The sequence below is a fragment of the Sceloporus undulatus genome, chromosome 3 (genome assembly GCF_019175285.1).
Source record: "Sceloporus undulatus isolate JIND9_A2432 ecotype Alabama chromosome 3, SceUnd_v1.1, whole genome shotgun sequence".
NCBI lineage: Eukaryota > Metazoa > Chordata > Lepidosauria > Squamata > Phrynosomatidae > Sceloporus > Sceloporus undulatus.
This window is the reverse complement of record NC_056524.1, coordinates 177,570,652-177,592,070: the sequence shown is the minus strand read 5'-3', so window position 1 is coordinate 177,592,070 and position 21,419 is coordinate 177,570,652. Positions and strand designations below refer to the sequence as shown.

At 40.7% G+C, this 21,419-nt stretch overlaps 1 protein-coding gene across 2 annotated transcripts in view; it reads right to left on the bottom strand.

Moving 5' to 3' along the window:
* PAPSS2 (3'-phosphoadenosine 5'-phosphosulfate synthase 2) overlaps positions 1 to 21,217 on the bottom strand; it is a 96,256-nt gene extending 75,039 nt beyond the window's left edge. Inside the window, exon 1 of one of the 2 annotated variants that reach the window (XM_042457221.1) lies at positions 21,072 to 21,217. In XM_042457221.1, coding sequence (XP_042313155.1) covers positions 21,072 to 21,098 — 27 coding nt within the window. In that variant the 5' untranslated portion in view covers positions 21,099 to 21,217. The remainder of the gene's footprint in view (positions 1 to 21,071) is intronic. The other variant, XM_042457223.1, reaches the window with a different exon arrangement.
* Positions 21,218 to 21,419: the final 202 nt, after the last annotated feature.

Sequence of the window (21,419 nt, the reverse complement as noted above, 5' to 3'; positions counted from 1 at the left end):
TGAGTTCAGATTAGGTACCGAAGGTAGATCAGAACAGACTGATAGATCTCTTCGTAATTTGCAGAAGATCAACAAGGCTTTCACTAAATGTCAAAGAGCAATAATGAAAAAGCTTTTTCTCTCCAGAACTGGATGCAGAAAAGGAATCTTTGAGGGAAAGCTGGTGAAAGGGAGCATATTTTCTTATTTTGGTATGGAAGGATCTGGCTCTGAGCTTGACTCCAGTACTAATCACATATTCCTAAGATTACGAAGTGTTTATAGATTCCTCCTGTTCTGGATCTTAGTGCACATCCACTTGCCTGTGTCACTACTGTAATTTACACCTGGCACTAGTTAATGGGCTCAGGCTTCCAGTGAAAAATAACACATAGACTGTTCACATCTGAATTAGACAGCCTAACAGTCAGCCTTTTAAGACGATGATTCTGTGGGTTAAGTGAAAGGTATTCTAAGCATTCTGTTTGTGAAGCATATCTGCAAAAGCTCAGTTTCAGTACAGTACAGGAACCCAATGGCACCGTGGTTAAATGCCAGTACTGCAGTCAAAACGTGAGTTCGAACCTGAGAGGCTCCAAGGTTGACTCAGCTTTCCATCCTTTTACCATTTTACCATAGGTTGGTAAAATGAGTACCCAGCTTGTTGGGGGCAACTGTCTTACACATTTTAAAATGCTTAGAGACGGCTTAGTTCTGTATGAAGCAGTGTAGAAATGTAAATGTTACAAATACTATTGCGATTTGCTTTTTCAGTGTTGCTTCTTGCCAATAAAGACTGATCCACAGAATGTCCTTGCATTTTCCCAGATGTGAGAAAAGGTTGAATACCTCACCAAACTACAAATCCCAGGATTCCACAGGATGAAGCCATGACACAAGTAAAAGGTAAATCTTTAACTAAAATATATTATAAAACCACCTACACCATCAAAATATTGTGTGTTGTGTGATATACTTTGTTCATAAATTTAACTTCACACTCCGGTGGACTCCTGATAGCACTGAGGTTTAGCTGCATTGAAACACTTGAAGTTTCACAGCTAAGGAAACTCTAAAAAGATTAGAACAAAAGAAAACTTTTTATGTAATCAGAAAGACTAAAACTGCAATAATATATATATATATATATATATATATATATATATATATATGAGATAATCTGAATGTCTCACCATCTTATGACCACATAAGAATACAGAAAGAGGAGTATTATCCAGCAATTAATATATATACACATATTAAATTCTGAAAAAACAACTGCTTAAACAAAGCAGTTAGTTATAAAGTTATTATAAGCCATGTATATTACAAGTAAATATGTGGACTGCATCAATTTTTCCATTTTCTATATTTGGATACATCTGAGACTTCAGAGAAGTTCTGTAGTAAAACTTCCAAAGTACACAGGCAGGAACTATATATATTGTAGACAGAGGTTTATTGTGCTCAGCAAAGTGAGAAAATTACTAGTAATTTGAAGCAAAACAGTCATAATTCACCAATACTGGGTAATGCAAGGGCATTATTATTTCACATTTGGAACTAAATAATTCCATCATATACAACTGCAGTAAAGTCCATTTACCCCAGTGATAATGTAAACATTCTGCTAACTGTTCTGGGGTGGCTTCTGAAAGCGTACACAACAACTAGAAAGCAAGAAAACTGTATAGCAAGATAACTTTTATCAAGTTTTGTCCATTTTTATGGACAATGTGGGGTCCTCTAGATGTTGCTGTTATCAGCATCACCAGTGGTAATGGATGATGGGAACTGTAGTGCAGCACAATCAAGAGGGCCAGGTGTTTTCCAACCCTTATCTAAATATTCAAAAGGTGCAAGAATTGTTGTGACGTCCCCCCTGCATTTTAGTAGCATGGCTTAATCTCAAGGTACCCATCTAATCAGAAAGGAGTAATTCAATTACCTTTACTTCTGTAATAACATGAGAACACTGTGTTTGTTTAGAGTAATTGCTTTTATTCACATAATGTTCTTTGATAAGCCTCTGTAGTCACTTTGACCCCAGTGCAGTAATATCCAATGTTTCCAGACCTGCTTTTCAAACCCTGGTTAACAGAGTAACCCTAGTTACCCTTTTAACTTTGTTAACATATTGGCTAAAGGGATGTTTCACTACTGTTAAGGAGCAAGTTGGAGACTGCTCACTAAAAGAAGGGGTGAAGCAAAAGAAGACAGGAAAACAACAACACAAGCTCATGGCTTGCTCTCATTCTAACTATGGAGAAGAGATATGCAATGCTACACTTACAATGGCCCTAACTGTGTTTTAAAGATTTAGTAGCTTTTATTGTTAACTGTCCTCAAGTCGTTCCTGTTTTATGGTGACCCTGTGGATGAAACATCTTCAAAACCCACTGACCATCATTCCTTGGCTTAGGTCCTGTAATTTCAGGCCTGTGACCTCTCTGACTGAGTCTATCCATCTGATGTGTGGCCTTCCTCTTTTTCTACTGTCCTCTACTTTTCCTAGCATTGTTGTATTTTCTAATGAGTTTTGTCTTTTTATGATGTGGCCAAAGTGTGACAACTTCAATTTGATCATCTTGGCTTCCAGGGAGATTTCTGGCTTGATCTGTAGTACATGCATGGTCATTATTTTTGTTTTCTTTATGTTTAGCAGTATGCCTGTCTTTACAGTTTCTTTTTTTACTTTAATAATCGTTTCAAGTCTTAGGAAATTAAGGCCTGTGAATATCAGTTGTAAAGGTTTACACCAGATGTACCTGTTTGTGACATCAGAGTGACACCTGGATGTCATGAGAATGCAGCTGTGGATGCACACCAATCAAAACACTTGTGTGGTGATGCAGCAATTTATCCTTGCTATAGTTCAGAAACAGATAGACCTAAAGGACTGAATCATCTATTTTAATTTTTACTGTAGCCCATACAAAAATCTACTTGTTACTTCCCTCTCTGCACACATACATTTTTGTCATTCCCGTAGCACAATTTAGGGCAGGGGAAAATGTAATTTTGTTGCCCCTATTCTTAAGAACTGGGAGTCAGAACCCTTTGCCAATCTACTTCAAATTATCCAGAGAACGACCCCTAGATCCAAGTGTACCTTCCACCCATCCATGTACAGTATTGTCTTTGCTGTCTTCTTGGGCTTAGATTGAAAATGCTACTTCACGTTGCTACTTCACTCTGTGAAGGAAACACCAATAATCTCATAAAACAGGACCAGGGAAATTCTGGTCTATGGCAATTTTGCATCCAGCTAATGACCACCTCTCTTTATCATTCCCACTCACCTCAATATAGTCCAAACAAGAGGTCATTTGAAGGAATGAGCTATATTCCCCCTAAAACTAATTGTCATATTGGGGGGGGGGAGGTTTGAAGAATGGAAGATAAGGACATTAGGCAAGTGGCATTTAAAAAATTAAAACCTACTATGCATTGTTTTCATTGTGCTAAAAGCAAACATCCCTGGTGAATCATACAGGATGTGCAGGGAGACAAAGTTGTGAACGGAGACCACCTTCATAGGTGACCGTAACGTGTTAGTTCTGTCAGCATAGCTTGGACTATTTTCAGGAAAACTCTCCCAGCTCTGCCAATTTATGTACCAATCTGGACATATCAAATACTGGAATACAGGGAAGGAGCTATGCTACAAAAACATCTTAGCAGTGGGAAAAGGCATTTCCATGGTGAGTGAAGTGCAAAAAGGGATCAAGCAACAAAATCATTGCAAGCAACAGAATCATTGCAAAAACTCAGCTTCGTACCATTTTAACCAATTAAAACTACATTACGCCTCCTGGTAATTGGCTGGCACATGAGAAGTGTTTTCTTGGATGGGCTCCTGGCAAAATCAGTTATGTATGTCCCCAACATTATGCACACACACAAACACATACTGTACACTACCATGAATGCCATAGTATATACATATGCTGATAAATGAAATCCTGTAGCATTTAAACTGACCCACACTGGAGTTATGACTCATCATCATGAGCTCTGTGTATATAGCTAATGGCAATGATCTTTACAGTGTGAATGTAAAGCCTGGTACAGTTTATCGGTGAAATGAAATTCAAAGATATCAAAGAAAACCTGTGTCCAACATAGTAAAAAAAAATAATTTTGGTTGGCAGGCAGGCAGTGGAGGCTTTACATGTGAATAATGGAAATCTGGGTGGATTTCTTATAGGCTGCAAAGGCAGTACAAAAGTTCACTGATATATTTCACAGTCTGCTATTGCAGATGTGTGGTGTCATGCCATTGTTCCTTTCTCTCTGATAGTGCCCAACATGCTGCAACAACAATATGGGTTGGTGACTGATAGTGGTGCCACTAAACCCAATTAAAGATGGCCAATTCAGAGAGACTGCCCCCAGAGGAAAGCTGTAACACTGACACAAGACTGATTCTTCACTATCTGTGAGTTAGTTGAAAGACTTTATAAACAAGCTGTAGTCATTTCCACAGACAAAAATATGACAGGTCCATTGTTACACAAAGGCAGCTGAAACATGGATACTCTCTGTTAACAACTAGAAAATAACTACAGTTGGCCCTCTTTACCACTGATTTTTTTATACACAGATTCAAGCATCCACGGCTTGAAAATATTTTTTTTAAAGTATAAATTTCAAGTATCAAACCTTGATTTTCCCGTTTTATATAAGGGGCCCCATTTTGCTATGCCATTGTATTTAATGGGACTTGAGCATACACGGATTTTGTTATTCATGGGGGATCTTGGAACCAAACCCCAGCGGGTCCACTATATTTGATGTTGTTTCTGAGAATGGGCTCCACCCACATCTTCTTAAGCCTACATACAAGTGATCTAGTATGAGCAAGGAATCAATAAAAAGAAATGATTACTTACTAACAGAAATTCCCCCCATAACAGAGATGGGCAACTGGTGAAGGGCCAGATCACGACTTAGGAACATTTTTAAATGTACAGAAATTTCATATGGATGGGGATTCATATTTCTGTAAAATATGTGAATCTATAAATTGATATCTTTAATCTATATGTATAGATCAGTGGATCTCAAACATTTCTATGCCCCACACCCCTTAGAAATATTTTATTAATGTTTGCATCCCCTAAAAAAGTAACATCACATTTGAAGATGAAGAAGTCAGTTTTCTAATTTCTGAGTCCTGTTGGCACAGTGGTTATATGCCTGTACTGCAGCCACTCTTACTCACAAGCCACAAGACTGTGAGTTCAGTCCCAACCAGGTGCTCAAGGTCCACTCAGCCTTGCATCCTTTTAATTAGATTCTAATTTATTCAGTGAAAATTGAGTGATGACTCAAGAACACAAGCTACTCTTTGTCGTACCCCTGAAATTCCATCCCACGTTTGCGTGAACTTGCAACCCAAGTTGGGAACCCCTGGTGTAGATCTAAGATGCTACAGTGAAAATAAATCTTTCAGTAGAATCTGGGCTTGAAATCCCTGCTCAGGAATGCAGACCACTGAGCAAAGCGCACACACAGCATTGCCTGTCTCATCTGCTGTTGTGAATAAAAATAGGAATGGAATAGTAAACCACTCTCTTTATTGAACAGCATGACAGAACACATAAAACAGGAACACTACTCCTAGTAAAACTTCATGTTACTCTCAACAAAATCTGGGGAACTCTAGAAATGGACTTTTACAATCTCTGCTCTCAACCCAAGACTGGTGCTAGGTTCAGGTTCCTTCCCTCTTTAATTTGTATCATGACAACATGCTTTGTTGCTTTTTGAGATCTTTTAATGGTCTGGGTAATTGTAGGAAAGTCACATATTTCTGTTTTTCAAAATACAGATCATTCACACACACACATACCCCCCCCACACACTGCCACTATTGGATCCTCCAACGCACCAGTTTCTCACCTATAGTTTTCCCTGTCTTGTGCCTCCTCCCGAAATTTCTATAGCAGTATCACATGCCATAAAAAATGATAGCAGCTGGACTACTGAACTATTATTTGTATGCATTTGTTTGCACTTACCTTTTATCTCTCTCTATGTTGCATCTTGTACTGCACACTACACATGATCTCCATGTACTTTTACTTGATGGTGTTTTTCTGAATGGCCTTGCCTTTCTGTACTTTGTATCAAGTGCCCTGATTACTGACGTTGTATCCAGAACACCAGACAGTTATAATGATTATAGCATGAAGCATACCCTCGTCTGTCCCACAGTTGCCTATTCATAATTTAAGCTATATAAACTCCTACTCCCATGAATGAATGTGCAGTCACGAACAACCATCAAACCGGATCACATGATTTCTCCCTTACTCCCATTATGTTTTAAGACAGATGTGGGTAAAATAAATCATCTTACCCAATTGTGCCCACCTATTTTCCCCACTAGTCATGAGCTACTTAGTTCTCTTTCACTATGATCTTAATGAGAAGGTAGAGCCTGGAAGCTGAGCAAAATGTATGCATTTGACAGACAAGAAAAGGAAGTCAAGAGCAAACAACAAGCTATTGCTTTTATCAGACCTAAGAGTTTATCAGATGGAACAAATTTCTTGCAGAAACCAGATTTAAAGTGAAAACAACCCACTTTTGTGGGGGGGTTTTCACTTGACATTTGGGGTTAACCCGAACAGAAAGTAGAAAAACCCCACAAATGTAGGTAGTTTTTTTGACAACGTTTGCGTGGGAAAAAAATGCGAAAATAATCAGAACAAAGAGCTGACAAAACCCGCTCCTTTTTACTTTCAGGAAATTCCAAAAGTAGAAAGGAGCGATTGTTATTAGTTTTTCGTTTGGAAATATTTTTGCATTATTTCTTTTTCCGCTAATGCATCTGAAAAACAACCCGCATTTGCAGGTGTTTAGTGGATTTTAAAATCCCATTTCAGCATGGGATTTGCCTCTGTGTGATAAACTCCCAAGTCTTGTTATGAGGCCTAAATACCCTAAAGCCACCAGATCCCAACTGATACTGGAAGCCAAGCAGAGCCAGCTCTGGTTAGTACAGTGGGCCCTTCTCCAGCTCCCCCCACCCCCCGCATAAGAGAAAAAAATGTGTAAGCTCAAGTCCCATAAGAAATAATGGGGCTTGTGCCCATGCTGCACCATTACTCCTTCCGGGGCACAAGAGGCTTTTTTCTGTCACTGCTTCCAGTGTATACTGGAAGCCACATATGGTGCACCTGCATATGACGGGGGTGCAATATACTTGAATGGGAGACTGCCAATGAATACATGGTGCTGAGGCTCTAGTTCAGAGGAAGGAAATAGTAAACCACCTCTGACTATTCCTTGCCCAAGAAAACCCTATGAAATTTATGGGGTTGCCATAAGTCAACAGGCACCTTGAAGGTACATTCACACTCACCCACCCACACATAGTTTTGGTAATAATCCATGGTTTAGCTGTTATCTTTACTGACAAAGTATATTCCTTTTTGTTCTCCATTGGATGCTTGCTTTTTGTACAGTGGGATCTAACATTTGTACAACAATTAAATTATAAATCTTGAATTCCCTAAGATAACACACTGAGAGGGGAATCATAGGAGAACCACAAGAAACTATTAAGTCCTAGTTTCTAACTGTTGCCTTTTTACACATAGATGGTGTTTTATTCAAAACCCAAAACCCCAACAGGAGATGTAGAATCTATTTCTTATGCAAACTAATGCAGTTTATTGGATCTCTGTGTACATGCTTGAATTTGAAGCCTTTCTGTGTATTTTGAAAACTGTATTCCTTTAAACTGCAGGTAAAGGCCTTACATTAAGAGTTTGAGAAGGTTTTTTTTAAACTACAAGTTCCAGAATGCCTCAGCCAGCTTGGCTAGGAGTTTTGAGAGTTGTACTTCAAACAGTAACATTTACAAGTTCTGGTCATATTTTTGATACTCTCCACTGCAATAGTATCTTACATACATCCTATCAATAATAGCCAAAGCAGCTTTTCACTCTTTCCCAGATAAGGCCATATACTCAGGCCAAGTCCTTTAAGGGCTCATTCTTACCTGCAGTTTAAACCGATTCCCGATTCGCCATCGCTCTGTGTTGGAAATCAATTCCAAAAAGTCCCTCATTCCCACTATAAAGCAGATCTTTTCTTACCCCAGTGTAATTGCCTTTTTTTTTTTTTTGGCATGGTTGTCATCCCCACTAGTTGTGCCACTTCAAATCGTCTCTGGGTGAGGAGGAAGCCAGGGATGGAGGGAGAAGGAGCCAGCCAAGGACAGGAGGAGGAAACCGGGGAATAGTGGGAGGAGGAAGCTGGGGACAGGAGAAGGAAACCAGGGAACGGAGAGAGAAGGAGCCAGCCAGGGACAGAAGGACAAAGCTGGGGGACAAGACAGGAGGATGAAGGGGGGAATGTTTTTTTAAAAAATAAAATAAAATAAAATTGATACTATATCCGATTGATTGATCAATCAATCGAATATTCTATCAATTTTACTTTTTAAAAACTGCACTGGCACAAGTACCAAGGCAGCGCTGAGAGGGGGGTAATGGTGAATCTGGCAAAAACTGAGGAGGGATGGTAAACACCCCTCTGCTATTAGTCCCTCCCCTCCAGAATGACCAGATTCTGATCTGTTGTTCCCACTTATTGAACTCACTTCAGAATCGATTCTTCTCAAAAGGACCTTTTTCAAACTACTGTCTGGAAAAAACGTTTTATTCCCTTTGCTTCGCTTTATCATGACAGGAATTGATCACATTGCAACAGGACCTGGTTTCAAATGGGAACAAGGGTCATTTATACCGATCGGCAATTCACTCTATTTCATAATAGGAATGCACCCAAAGACACACTGTAGCTAATGTTCCTTCAGTGCATTAATGTCTAAGGACAAGATCAATGCACTGTACAAAAGCCAAGTACCTTTGACAATGAAGCTCGTATGTAAATAGTCCCCCTGATTCCAAAAATGAATAATATGCATTTGCCTAATCAAACTGGTGCAGACCTGTTTGAAAAGCAGTAACAATTGTTATCTTGATTTGTAGCACAACAATTATACTATTTGGATTACTTTATTGTGGCGGGGATACGTGCATATTTGAGTTATTTGCCTACATTTAAAATCAAGGTTCAAAACACTACACAGAATACCAATCGAGGTTAATGAATGCAGATTCTTGTATTCCAAATTGACTTTTCTACTCAAGAGAATGGTTTTGGAAGCATTAAGATATAACACACATGGCCATATATATTTCATCCAATCTATGATGTAAATAATACAGAGGCCTGTATAACTGGACTGCTTAAAAGAATTAGCTTGCTAACACAGCTTAGCACAGTAAATAAACAAATATATGCACAGTATTAGCTAACAAGATTTTATAGCCTTCAGACAGCACCAAATCCCACAAGGATCTTTTTCTAAGCATTTATTTCCAGCCAAACAACATCCCTAATGAGCAGAGGCTAGAAAACAGCAAAGTAATGAAATGCCTTTGTGGAAGAACTACAAAAATAAAGCAGGACAATTGTGCCACCGAAATCATATCCATTGAATGCAATTATCTTTGTATATTTACATTTGGACACATCGTGTTTCTCTGATCATGCATTGATTATATGTCTTAAACAAGTTTTAAAGCAAAAATAGCTAAAGGTTTGAGATGGCCTTACAAATATCTTTGGAAAACAATTCCAGGGCCATTCCAATACATTGTGCTGCTTAAAGCACAGGATAAATTGGCGATCTCCCTATTTTTTCCACATATAGGGCCAATCATAGTGGCAGCTGAATCTTACTTCAGCAGTGGTAATGGGGCAGCTTGCTGGCCTATCCCACTGCAAGGTGGGGGATAGTTTAGCAATACACTAAGGCACTCACAACTCATCCATACCCCTCAAAATTGGATTGCAGGATCACCTCAAAGCAGTGTAAACTGCTGCTTTAAGACTGCAGTGGCTGGGTGTGATATTGTCCCCTTATGTCCCACCCCCCCCCCCAAAACAAAAAGAAAGCCCTTCAAAACCCAGCCAATTTTGGCCAAAAGGGAAAGCAGGAGTGACATCAAATCACTTTCAGTCTCCTGGGAACGTTCTGTTACAACTTGCTAGGAAAAGGTTGGGAATAAAAATTGCCCTCTGCTCTTGGTGCAGTTGCCTATCCTTGGTTCACTGCCAACCATGCCATTCCCCCAGGTGCTGCCACCTGAGGTGGCTGCCTCGATGTAGCTCATGGTTAGGCAATTCCCTTGCCCCTTGCCTCTCTGCTTGCCATTCCTTTTTTGGATAATATTGTCCCAGCCAAAAGAGAGCCCCCGCCCCCCCAGTTGTCTCTTTTTTATTTTCAGAATGATCCCAATGTAAAGCATCCTGCACCTTTGATTTGAACATGACAATACAGTGGGCCCTTGTTATATGCTGGGGTTTGGTTCCAAGATCCCCCATGAATAACAAAATCCGTGTATGCTGAAGCCCCATTAAATAAAATGGCACAGCAAATGGTGTTCCTTAAAAAAAAAAAAAAAGGAAAATCAAGGTTTGATATTTGAAATTTATACTTTTTTGAACATTTTTAAACTTTGGATGCTTGAATCTGTGTATTAAAAAATTGTGTATAAGAAGGGCCTACTGTATTAGAATCCTTAACATCCTGGAACCTAGAGGACAGAAATCCTAGGTTATGGTCTTCACAGGTAGGCTTTTAAATAGTACCATTAAAATCAATCAGATTGTTCTGGAGCAAGCAGCAGTTTAATTTTATTTAAAATTTCAGGTTGTTGTTCTATTTAAGCAATAGTACAAACGGATGCAATTGACAACTATGGGTTGATTCCTTAGATGGCTCCCATTCAGAATTTTTTAACTGCTAAGTCTTATATCTGATTGCTTATTAGCCCAGTTTTCTGATTTGTCAACTGAAAGATTTCTGAGCTTTGTTCATTCTGGTTCACATGTCAGCCACTGTCTTCAAATAGCACTGCTGGAATGAGACAATCATTCACTCATTCATTCATTCACAGAACACCTTGTCCTTTGACTCCCAGTCCTCCAGCTGGTAGTGTTATTCCAAAGTGATCAAAAGAAGCATTATTCTTGTGATATAGCTCTTTAAGTTTTGCCATTTGTTGTCACCTCCATATCCACCCATTACATTCATTTCAGGAAATAGTCGAAGACAACAGAATTGTTTGGATTTTTTTAAAAAAATCAGACAATTATAGGAACAGATTCTGCAACCTCTCAACACATTTGTTCCACATGAGGATGGACAGACAGACAGAGAAGGGGTGAAAATGCAATCCCTGCCTCCAGGATTTGTATATTAAAAGCCTTCTAGGCTTACTATATAAAAAGCATGTACAGAGATAAGTAATCCACATTCTCTGAACTGTGGAGAGATTTTTCTAATCCATTTACAATAGAACCACAACTTAATATTAATATTATCTAAGAAAGTTAAGTTATGGTTAGTGGTTCATTTAGTATCTAATTAGTTCTTTCTGTACTACCTTTATATGCATTAAGTTACACATTTTACCGTACAAAGAAAAACATGAATATGATGGTACAGTGGCAAAGTATATATTTTATTTCAGAAATCTTTTATTACTGTGGATTAGATACAATACTTTAAAGTAGTGCTACTCAAAGTGTGGTTCCATGGACCAGTGCTGGTTTATAAGCAATCAACTGCTGATCCCTGGTGAGTTTCCAGAAGCCAACAGCACAAATTGGTACTTGTCCTTGGCATATTGGTGAGAAAAAACCCTGTCAGTCCCCCACATCAGTTATTTTGAGATACTGTACACTGCATTAAAGAACAACAAAGGATCGGTTCTTCTATTCACTCATAACTATATACACTCAAAATAATCATCAAGTACAAACAGTAATTTTCTTATATCTCTGAATGTGTAACTCTGAATGTGTAATATACATTAATTTTCAGAAAGTATTTTATTAAAGCTTTCTTACTAACATGGCTTCTTTCACTCCTGTGTCTTGTCTCAAAGGAGTTGAACATATGTATCTCCCATCTAGAAAAGCAAAGCAAAACCTTCTTAACTAGATCCCTTGTGATCCATATTCCCAAGTTAAGACAGAATAGTTTATGGATGTTCCCCCTTTAATCATATTCCCTTTTATTCTGTACCTGTTGTCTTTACATTCATATAGCCAAATAATACAAGATTTGGCATTGCCTTGTAAAATGACAACTTTACGCTATCAGGAATTCACTTTGCAATTTTGTTTAGAATACAGATTCAAGGTTTCACAGGTTTAATGCTTTACAATCCAAAAAAGTGCATATTTACTCAAAAGTAACACCTACTTAGACCTCATCTGCACTGCAAAAATAATGCAGTCTGACACTGCTTTAACTGCCATGGCTCAATTACAGCCTTAGATATGCTTCCTTTTTGTGTGGTTTTATTCACCAGCACATTTCTTTCCCACCCTTCCTCCAAGGACCTCAGTACATGAGTTTATCCACGTTTATCATGGTGCTAATAATGGATCAGTTGTTTATTAATACCAAGATGAAATTGAATAATCCTATGTAGATGTAATGGAAAGGCAGGCGCATGCTATTCACATAGTATGTAAAGGAGAGGCAAGGCTTTTTGGGGTCAATTTTTTGACAAAAATTTCTAGACTTATATATGAGTATATACTGTAATCTAGTCTACGTACTTCTAGCTAAAGGTGGGTGAAGAGCAGAGCAGTGGGTGAGCCCTGATACGATAATGATTGGAAGAAAATGAGGAAATGTTGGCGGGGTACAGACGGGCAGGGGAAGACGTCTTGAAGGTGTATTCTGCTGAATACGGAGCCTCCAGACTGCCCGTCCCGGGGGCGTGGCTAAGGTGTATGGGGCTTCCACATGGGGGGCAGTGAAGACGCCTCACCTGGGGCCGTTTCTGACCCGCAGGTTCCATACCACCGCCTCGCAGGACACTGCAAAGAGAGAGGCAGCTTCCTCACGGGCGGCCAAAAACGGGGCTTTTTTTTTCTTTTGCCAGCTGGCGGATGCACAGCTGTGCAGCTGCGGCGGTCAGCACCGGCGGCAGAAAGCATATGTGCACATTTAAAGCACCCAGGCCCCTTTAAACTTTTTCCCCCACCCTGCTCAAGAACAATGGTGGTCTCCTGCCAGCTGGTGATCAGCTGGTGTTGGCATCCTTGTCCACTTGCACGTTGCTATGTATTGCTATGTATTGCTATGTATTGTGTATGTATTATCCTACTTGAGAGTATGTATTTTCCCTGGATGAAGATTAACCATCCATTATGAAGCCAAGCCCTCCCTTCAGTCCATCTGCCTTGGTCCAGGCCTCAGAGGTAGAGAGGAACTGCTGGACCTCTTACCCTTTGCCTCCACCACTCCCTTCTCCTTCTGTGTCATGTCTTTCTAGATTGTAAGCCCGAGGGCAGGGAACCGTCTAACTAAAAAGATTGCATGTAGAGCGCTGTGTAAATTTACAGCACTTCATAAATAAAGGTTAATAATAATAATAATAATAATAATAATAATAATAATAATAATAATACACAGCCTTTTCTCCTTGCCTGGAGCTGAGCCTACCAAAGCTGGAGACTCTGCACTCTTATTTTTTGCCTGGAGATGGCACATGAAAACTGGAGACTCAGGGCCAGACCCTAAAATCTAGCAACCCTAAAGCCACACAAGTTTGGAAATACAGATAGCTAAGGTGTAACTTATTATTCAAAGGCTCAATAAGACCAATGGGCTTAAGGATTAATTTTGAAACAGCCTGGAAGTGATTGAATAATGCTGAACAAGTCAAAACCAAGCAAAATTGAGGCAATGGAATTCATGGCAGCTCTGAATGTCCCACTCCAGCTACCTATTGGAATTATAAGTATTCCAGTTCAGCACACCTGTAGGATGTGAAGCTGAGGAAGACTGTTCTGCAGCTACCTGGGGGCACACTCCTCACTATACAGCCAGAAATATGACAGCTCAGATGTACACACCCTAAGGTGGTCTGTCTGAAAAGGTAAATAGTCTTAATTGCTTTTGAGGCTTAACCAAACTACATCTAACTAAAGTTTATCAAGTTAAAATCTTTATGCAAATATTCATTTGGTATACTTGGTTAACAAGCAATACATAACAAAACAAAACAAAAACCAAGGTCACATTGTTCACAAACCCAGCAAATACAGTCGGCCTTCCATATCCATAGATTCTTTAGCCATGGATTCAAGGACCCACAGGTTGAAAATATTCCAAAAGGCCACAAGTTCCAAAAATCAAAGCTTGCTTTTGCTATTTTATATAAGGCATACCATTTCACTATGCCACTGTATTGAATGAGACTTGAGCATCCATAGATTTTGGTATACATGGGAGGTCCTGGAACCAGAAAACAAGGTCTCATTGTAATTTGTTGTTTTCAGAAATGTTAATACAACAGCAACAACAACTAGTTCCTTGGGAAATGTGGCCATTTCCCCCTCTCCTCACACAGAAGATGGCATTCTGCTAAAAATAAATATAAGTATGGTTAATTGGCAATCTATGGCCTCAATCCAACATCCCCTTGGCATAGCATAAATACCCACATGCGGACATATTCCACAGAAGCACTGTGCAACCTCCATGCAGAATAAGAACATTGTACAACACATGTCAGTGACTAGCTGCCATTGCAAAATGCACAACACATGACGCACAGGTGCAATTCAAAGTACAGGGTGCACAATCACAATGCACAACTTGCAAAGGCACAGATTAACATGCTGTCTGTGCAACTCCACCTTTGCTCCTATCAGCAGAATATGTCCATGGTGCAGTGGTGACTTTTTAGCTCCACATGCATAGTGTGACTTACGCATGTGTCTTTCCCTAAGTGAATTCTGGCCTATGTTGCCAATTGCACTGGAAGCTTTCAAGCTTCATTGTTCTCTTCCATCCATGAAGTTTCAAAGTGTTATCCTCATGAAGTATCCTCACCCAGGTCTGCAAAAATCCCAAGCAAATCAAAATATTAAATCTTCCTTAGAAACAATTTTCTGATCTTCTGCAGGGCTGGCTCCTACAAGGTTGGTGCTGATGCCCAATTTGTTTGAGAAAACAAAACAAGAAGAGAAGGTGAATTTCAGATAGGTTTCAAGACAGAGATTTAATTATTGTGATTCAAGTTCCTGTTACCAATAAAAAGCAACACTGTGTCTGTTTTGGCTATGGCCCTGCACATTGTAAGGTTCTCAGAGTAAACCTTCAGATAGCCTAGGAAACACAACCGCAGAGTGCCAATTTGTCAAACAATGCAACTGAACATTAAAAAGGAAGCAAATATGATTAGAGAATTTCCTCAGCTTCAGCAGACAAAGTCTAAAGAAAACCATGATAACAGTGGAACGACAGAGGGAGGATCTTGCCAAGGTTGCTATACTCTCTTAGCAGCTTCCTGAAGAATACACTACAAGGTGTATTCAGACGTGAACCACGAGGCCATGAACTGTGATGTAACCCATGGAATGTAATACAGCCTCCCGGGTAAAGGGCAGAAAACTGTGTCTGGGGCTAGAGCTTGGAAACATTATTTGTTTGGACTCCAACCCACAGAATTCCCCAGTCAGCACAGCCAAGTAGCTACACTAACTATGAGGTCCTGGAAGTTATATTCCAAACAAGTAACTCTCCCAAGATCAGTCTATTTCTCCATGTTTTGCCATACACTTCTGTCCTTAAGAATCCTGATAATGTTTTTTAAGGCCCGGTACATACCTCCCCAAAAGTCCAGGCTCTAGGCATCCAGATTTCCTGCGGAGGGACGCCGCAGCAGCCAAACTGTGCGGCGTCCCTTCAGACTAAAAAGAACATGGAAAAACTGGGTTCTTCTTGGGGCGCGCGGATACCATCATCAGTGCACCACTGGCTCACTGTGACAAGTCCATGATGGAAGCGTGGTGCCTGGAGGTGCAGACACAGCACCACGCTTGCATCATGTATGCACACCCCGTATGGATGGAGCTGCGTAAGGATGGCGTCATCCATACGTGGTAGGGTTCTGGAGCGTGTGGTTGCTGCGCACTCCAAAACCCTAGTATTGGCGGCAGCATGCCGCTTTTGGCCCATCTGTCTCGGGCCTGCATTTACTACTTGACACATCTCCTCAACTATGGTAAGGATTAGTTTGTAATCCGTAAATCTATTGTTACATTGACTTTTCCGTTTGGCCTCTTTATGTGTACACCTATTGTAACACTGACTTTTCCTTTTGGCCTCTTTATGTGTACATTTTTGTGGGTGTGAATACTGGTTTGTTTGCTGAAGCCATTCAGTTATGCTTTGCCAATTTCACCGCTTCCCTTGCAACAATCTCTGGCTTTCTCTACTTTGGTTCTCTCCAAACCTCATTTTGAATAAACTGTAATCAGGATGACAATAGCTAATAGGTGCAAAATAAGGGTTCAGGGCACTCCCGGGGACCCAAACAGTAGACCATGGAGTTATTGGAGGGTCAGCACACATGGCAATATGTACAGGGAATGAAACTGAGTAGTTCTTTGAATTTCTTGTTTGCTTGTCCTCCCCACCCACTTTGTTATTGTTGTATGCTGTTGTCACATCATTTCTGACTTACAGTGACCCTAAAGTGAACTTATCATGGAGTTTTCTTGGCAAGGTTTGTTCAGAATGGGTTTTCTATAGCTTTCCTCTGAGAGTGAGATAGTGTGACTTGCCCAAGGCCTTCCTGTAGGTTTCCATGGCTGAGCAGGGATGTTAAACCCTGGTTTTGTGGAGCCCTAGCCCAAAATCATGCTGGCTCTTGGGGAACCATCTTCTCCACTTCTAAATTACACACTCAGCATTACAAGCATATGCTGTACTGATTTACTTTGAAGTAGGAAGAACAATCTGTTCTGAAGCAACTGTCTTGTGACTTCTCATGTTTAAAACCAGTTCTACATCTATGCAAAAGGTCCTCTCATTTCCAGCTCAGCACTTCCTTGAGTGGGGAGAAGAAGATTAAAACCTAAATGTCATTCAGGAATAAAAAATACTACTTGGTCCTCAAAATGATTGTATCCCAGTTAAACAACTGTGTTGACTAGGTAAATGGCACAAGTACTTCCTTATCACAACAACCAACACAGCTAACGCCCTTTACAATCATAATTCAATCGTAATTAAAGCAAAATACATCACAGGTCTTTTGGCTTTTGAATACCCCCATACCTCAGTACCAGCAATGGTGGGGTTTTTCATATTAAAGAAAAATCCCCACTAGAGTAAACCCACTGAATTATTGGCATTTACGTAAGAGTTGATTTACCAGGTTCGCACTGATGGACAACGTTTATTGTAGTAGGATTTATGCCACATTCCTATCATTGTAGAATTTATATACAAAATACTGATGTAAATGATTTTTAAAAACCCCAAATCAAATCATACACTTGCAGCCTACTTTGGAGCAGGGCTTAAGTAGAGTTATAGTCCATTTTCAGTGCCTGGTACATGTAAAGATAAGAATGCCTATGTACATATGCACATTTGTTGCAGTGTTTCTGAGACCATTAATAAAGAGTCAAGTTTCTTGATCAAAAAATGGAACTTTCTTATTGAATTGTTCTCCTTTTGTAAATAAATGACTTTCACAAACAACTTTCTTTGCCCAAGGCTACCCAATAAATTTCTATGGCTTATCAGTGGTTTGAACTCTGGTCTCCTGGAGTCCTAGTCCAACCCTCAAACCACTAAGTCCAAAATCACTTTATTTTTCCCCCAGCAAGCTGCCAACTTGGTGCCTTTGTAGTTGTTTTAGGCTACACTTCCCACCATCCTTGACCAAGGCCATGCTGGCAACATATCCAGCAAGCTCCAGATTGGGAAAACGGGTGTGGATCCTGGATATGGGATAGCAGTGAGCTGTCTCATTCTGGCATTGTTGCTTTTAAATTTCAGCACCTTTGCTCTTTAGGTCACTGGTGGTAGGAGATCAGAAACCAGGCATAAATCCATAAGAACCAGGTGCTGCTGAGTTAAAACTTTAGGTTAGAATGGGAGGGTGAGTGAGATAAATGGGGATTTCATGATTAAAACAAAGGGAATTCAGCCAAAAGTGTTTACTATGTATGTTTATTGGAGGGGAAAATCCAAGTTCACTGGATCTTAGAACAGCTTCACACATTACAAATGCTGCGCCAGTGATTCTTGAAGTAAATCCCTAACACATAGTCAGAATACACAACATGCTGTACAAAACACAGTAATGTACATGAATCTCCATGTATGAGTCTGTACATATAAAGGGCTGCATCCAACATCACATTAGCAATGTAAAAAGTGTTGTTCCTCTTACAGTGTGAGGTATATGTGGTGGCATAGCCTCAGTAGAACTAGCAAAAGCAAGGCTTAGCCCAATGAAGTCATGCCTTCATAATGGTTTTGTTATTGTTGTGTGCCTCCAAGTTGTTTCCGACTTATGACGACCTTAAGGTTGAATAGCAATAGCAAGTACATTTCTATACTGCTTATCAGTGCACTTAAACACTCCCTAAGTGGTTTACAAAGTGTAAGGTAACCTTATGGAAAACCTATCATAGGGTTTTCTTGGCAAGTTTCCTCAGAGGGGGTTTGCCATGGACATCCTCTGAGGCTTAGAAAGGTCACCCAGTGGGATCTTATGCTCCAAGAGGGACTTGAACCCTGGTCTCTAGAGTCGTAGTCCAACGCTCAAACCATTACACCACGCTGGCTCTCCCATAATGGTTTACACAGTCAAAATTAAAGCAGAGGGTTTGACACTTGTATGAGGATGGAACTGGTGTTTTGTCAAGTAGCAAGATGTTTTCACTCCAATGGGGAATGACTCCACTAGATCATACAACCAACACTGGACTTCTGAGCGGTAAGGTACAAGCTGCTTCTCTTAACGTTTAAAGCTTTACGCAACCTAACCCCCCCCCCCCTTATCTGTCAGTTCTTATTTCATTTTACTATCCTGTTTGAGATTTGCGGTCCAGGATGGCAGGGATTCTTACCCAGCCAAGGATTTCTTCTTTCTTGGCTCAGGTTCGTCTTTTTTCACTTGCCGCAACATACTCCTGGAACTGCCTCCCTAAACATCTGTAGACTGGACTATCTCTTCTCTATCTAGCTATAAATCCAAATAAAGACTTTCTTGTTCTTGGACGTATTTGGTACTCTAGTTTAATATTGTTTATAATTTAGATTTTACTCTATGTATTATCTGTTTTTACAATTTTGTATTTTAATTGCATAACTTGTTTAATTTTGCATAGTTTTATTTTGTATAACTTTTAGATTGTACACCATTGGTAGGTTATATGTAGTTTGATGATGCCTGTAAAGTGCCATGCACATTTATGGCGCTATATAAATAAACAGTAATAACAACAACAACAACAACAACAATAACATGTAGTGCCAGCTTTGACCTTAGGACCCTCCATGCCTCAGGCAGGATGGTCCTCTTCCTAAACAAGGTCAGCGGAGGATAGAAATAGAAGCCTATTCAGGGATAGCCATGTTGGCCATATAGCAAAGTACAAAAACATACCACATCTATAAAACAGTGATACTTTTATAGGACCAACCAAAATGAATAAAATACATGATGCAAGCTTTCGAAACTCCATGGACTTTCTCATCAGGCAAAGTGTTAAAGAAAATCATACAGGAAGAGACAAGGTATGTAAAATGACAAGGTTAGTCACAGGCCTGCCTTTGCATAGCTATCCCTCCACAGAACAAGACAGCAAAAGCACCTTGAAAAAAGGCAGGCCAGTGACTAACATCATTTTATCCCTTTTTTCCTCCCATGTGATTTTTTTAGCGTAGTGGCTGGAGTGTTGGACTATGACTCTGGAGACCAGGCTTCGACTCATAGCTCGGCCATGAAACTCACTGGATGACTTTGGGTCACACTCTCTCAGCCTCAGAGGAAGGCAATGGCAAATCTTCTCTGAATAAATCTTGCCAAGAAAATCCCACAACAGGTTTTCCTTAGGGTCGCCATAGGTTGGAAATGACTCAAAGGCACACAACACACATGCCACTTTTTAAAAACACCGCTGCCTAATGAAAAAGCCCATGGAGCTTCAAAATCTTGTACCATGTATTCTGTGCATTCTGGTTGGCCAAATAAAGGTGTAATGGTTTGAGAGTAGTACTACAACTCTGGGAGACCAGGCTATGAATCCCTGCTGGAGCATAAAAACCCACTGGGTGACCTTAGGCAAGTCACACTCTCTCAGCCTCAGAGGATGGCCAGGGCAAAGAAAAAACCCTCTGAAGAAACTGGCCAAGAAAACCCTATGAGACGGCTGCTTTGAGGGTAACCCTAAGTCAAAAAAGTATTTGGAGGCACACCACCGTAAAGGTATCCCTGTTTTGTGGATTTGGGATGTTATGGGACTTCAACAGGGCATCACAAAATGTAGGATATTCAAGAAAAAGGTATTTGTAAGACCATATACAGAGCTCAAAGCACTCCTGGAAATGTAAATCCATGCTTCTTGGCCCTGCTCAGAATGGAGGACATTTTGGAACTCCTCCTGGACAGAAGGTTAGAATGGAGGACAGGTCCTGGAAAAGGAGGAGGACCTCTGGTCATCCTGAGTTTCCTTGGCAAGCTTTGTTCAGAGGAGGCTTGCCTTGGCTTTTCCCTGAGGCTGAGATAGTGTGACTTGCTGGGTTTCTTTGTCAAGCTTTGTTCAGAGGAGTTTTGTCCTGGTCTTCCCCTGAGGCTGAGAGAGTGTGACTTGCCTAAGGCCACCCAGTGGAGGCCAGACATCAGGAGGAGGAGGCCAACCCCAAACGCAGGACCTTCAAGAGCAATGAAAGGACATGGAGAAAGAAAAGCTCAAGAAAGGTCAATCCAGGCTCCTTAGGAGGACCTTTCTGAATTCCTCCCGGACAGGAGGCTGAAGTGGAAGACTGTGTCCTGGAAAAGGAGGACGCCAGCCCTTCCCTGCTCACCCAAAAAAAAACCCTTCAGCCTCTCTCCACACATCTCTCTTTTGGGCTCCAGGGCGCAAGGAGCAACAGGGGCTGCCAAAAAAGCGGGATGAGAGCGGGACAAGGAGCAGCTGAGGGGTTGATATGAGGAGGGGTCTCCTACCATCCTCTGCTTCTTGCTCTCCGTCATGGCTCTGGAGGGGCCCGGGTCCTTTGGCTCCAAGGAGGAGAGGAGCAGCACCAGGAGCAGCAGCAGAGTCTAGGCTGAGTGGCCAGGAGCAGCAGCAGCTGAGAGGGAGGTATTTGGGGCTCAGGAGGAGGACGGGACACGTCGCACTCCCCGCCTGCTCCTCCTCCTCCTCCTTCCTCCTTCCTCCTCTTCCTCTTCCTCCTCTCTGGCTCTGCTGCTCCGCCCCAGCCTTTGGAAGAGTTTGCAAGGAGTTGGAGAAAGAGAAAACAAACCAACACAGGGTTTGGAGCCCTGGACTAAGAAGACTCTGGAGACCCTCCA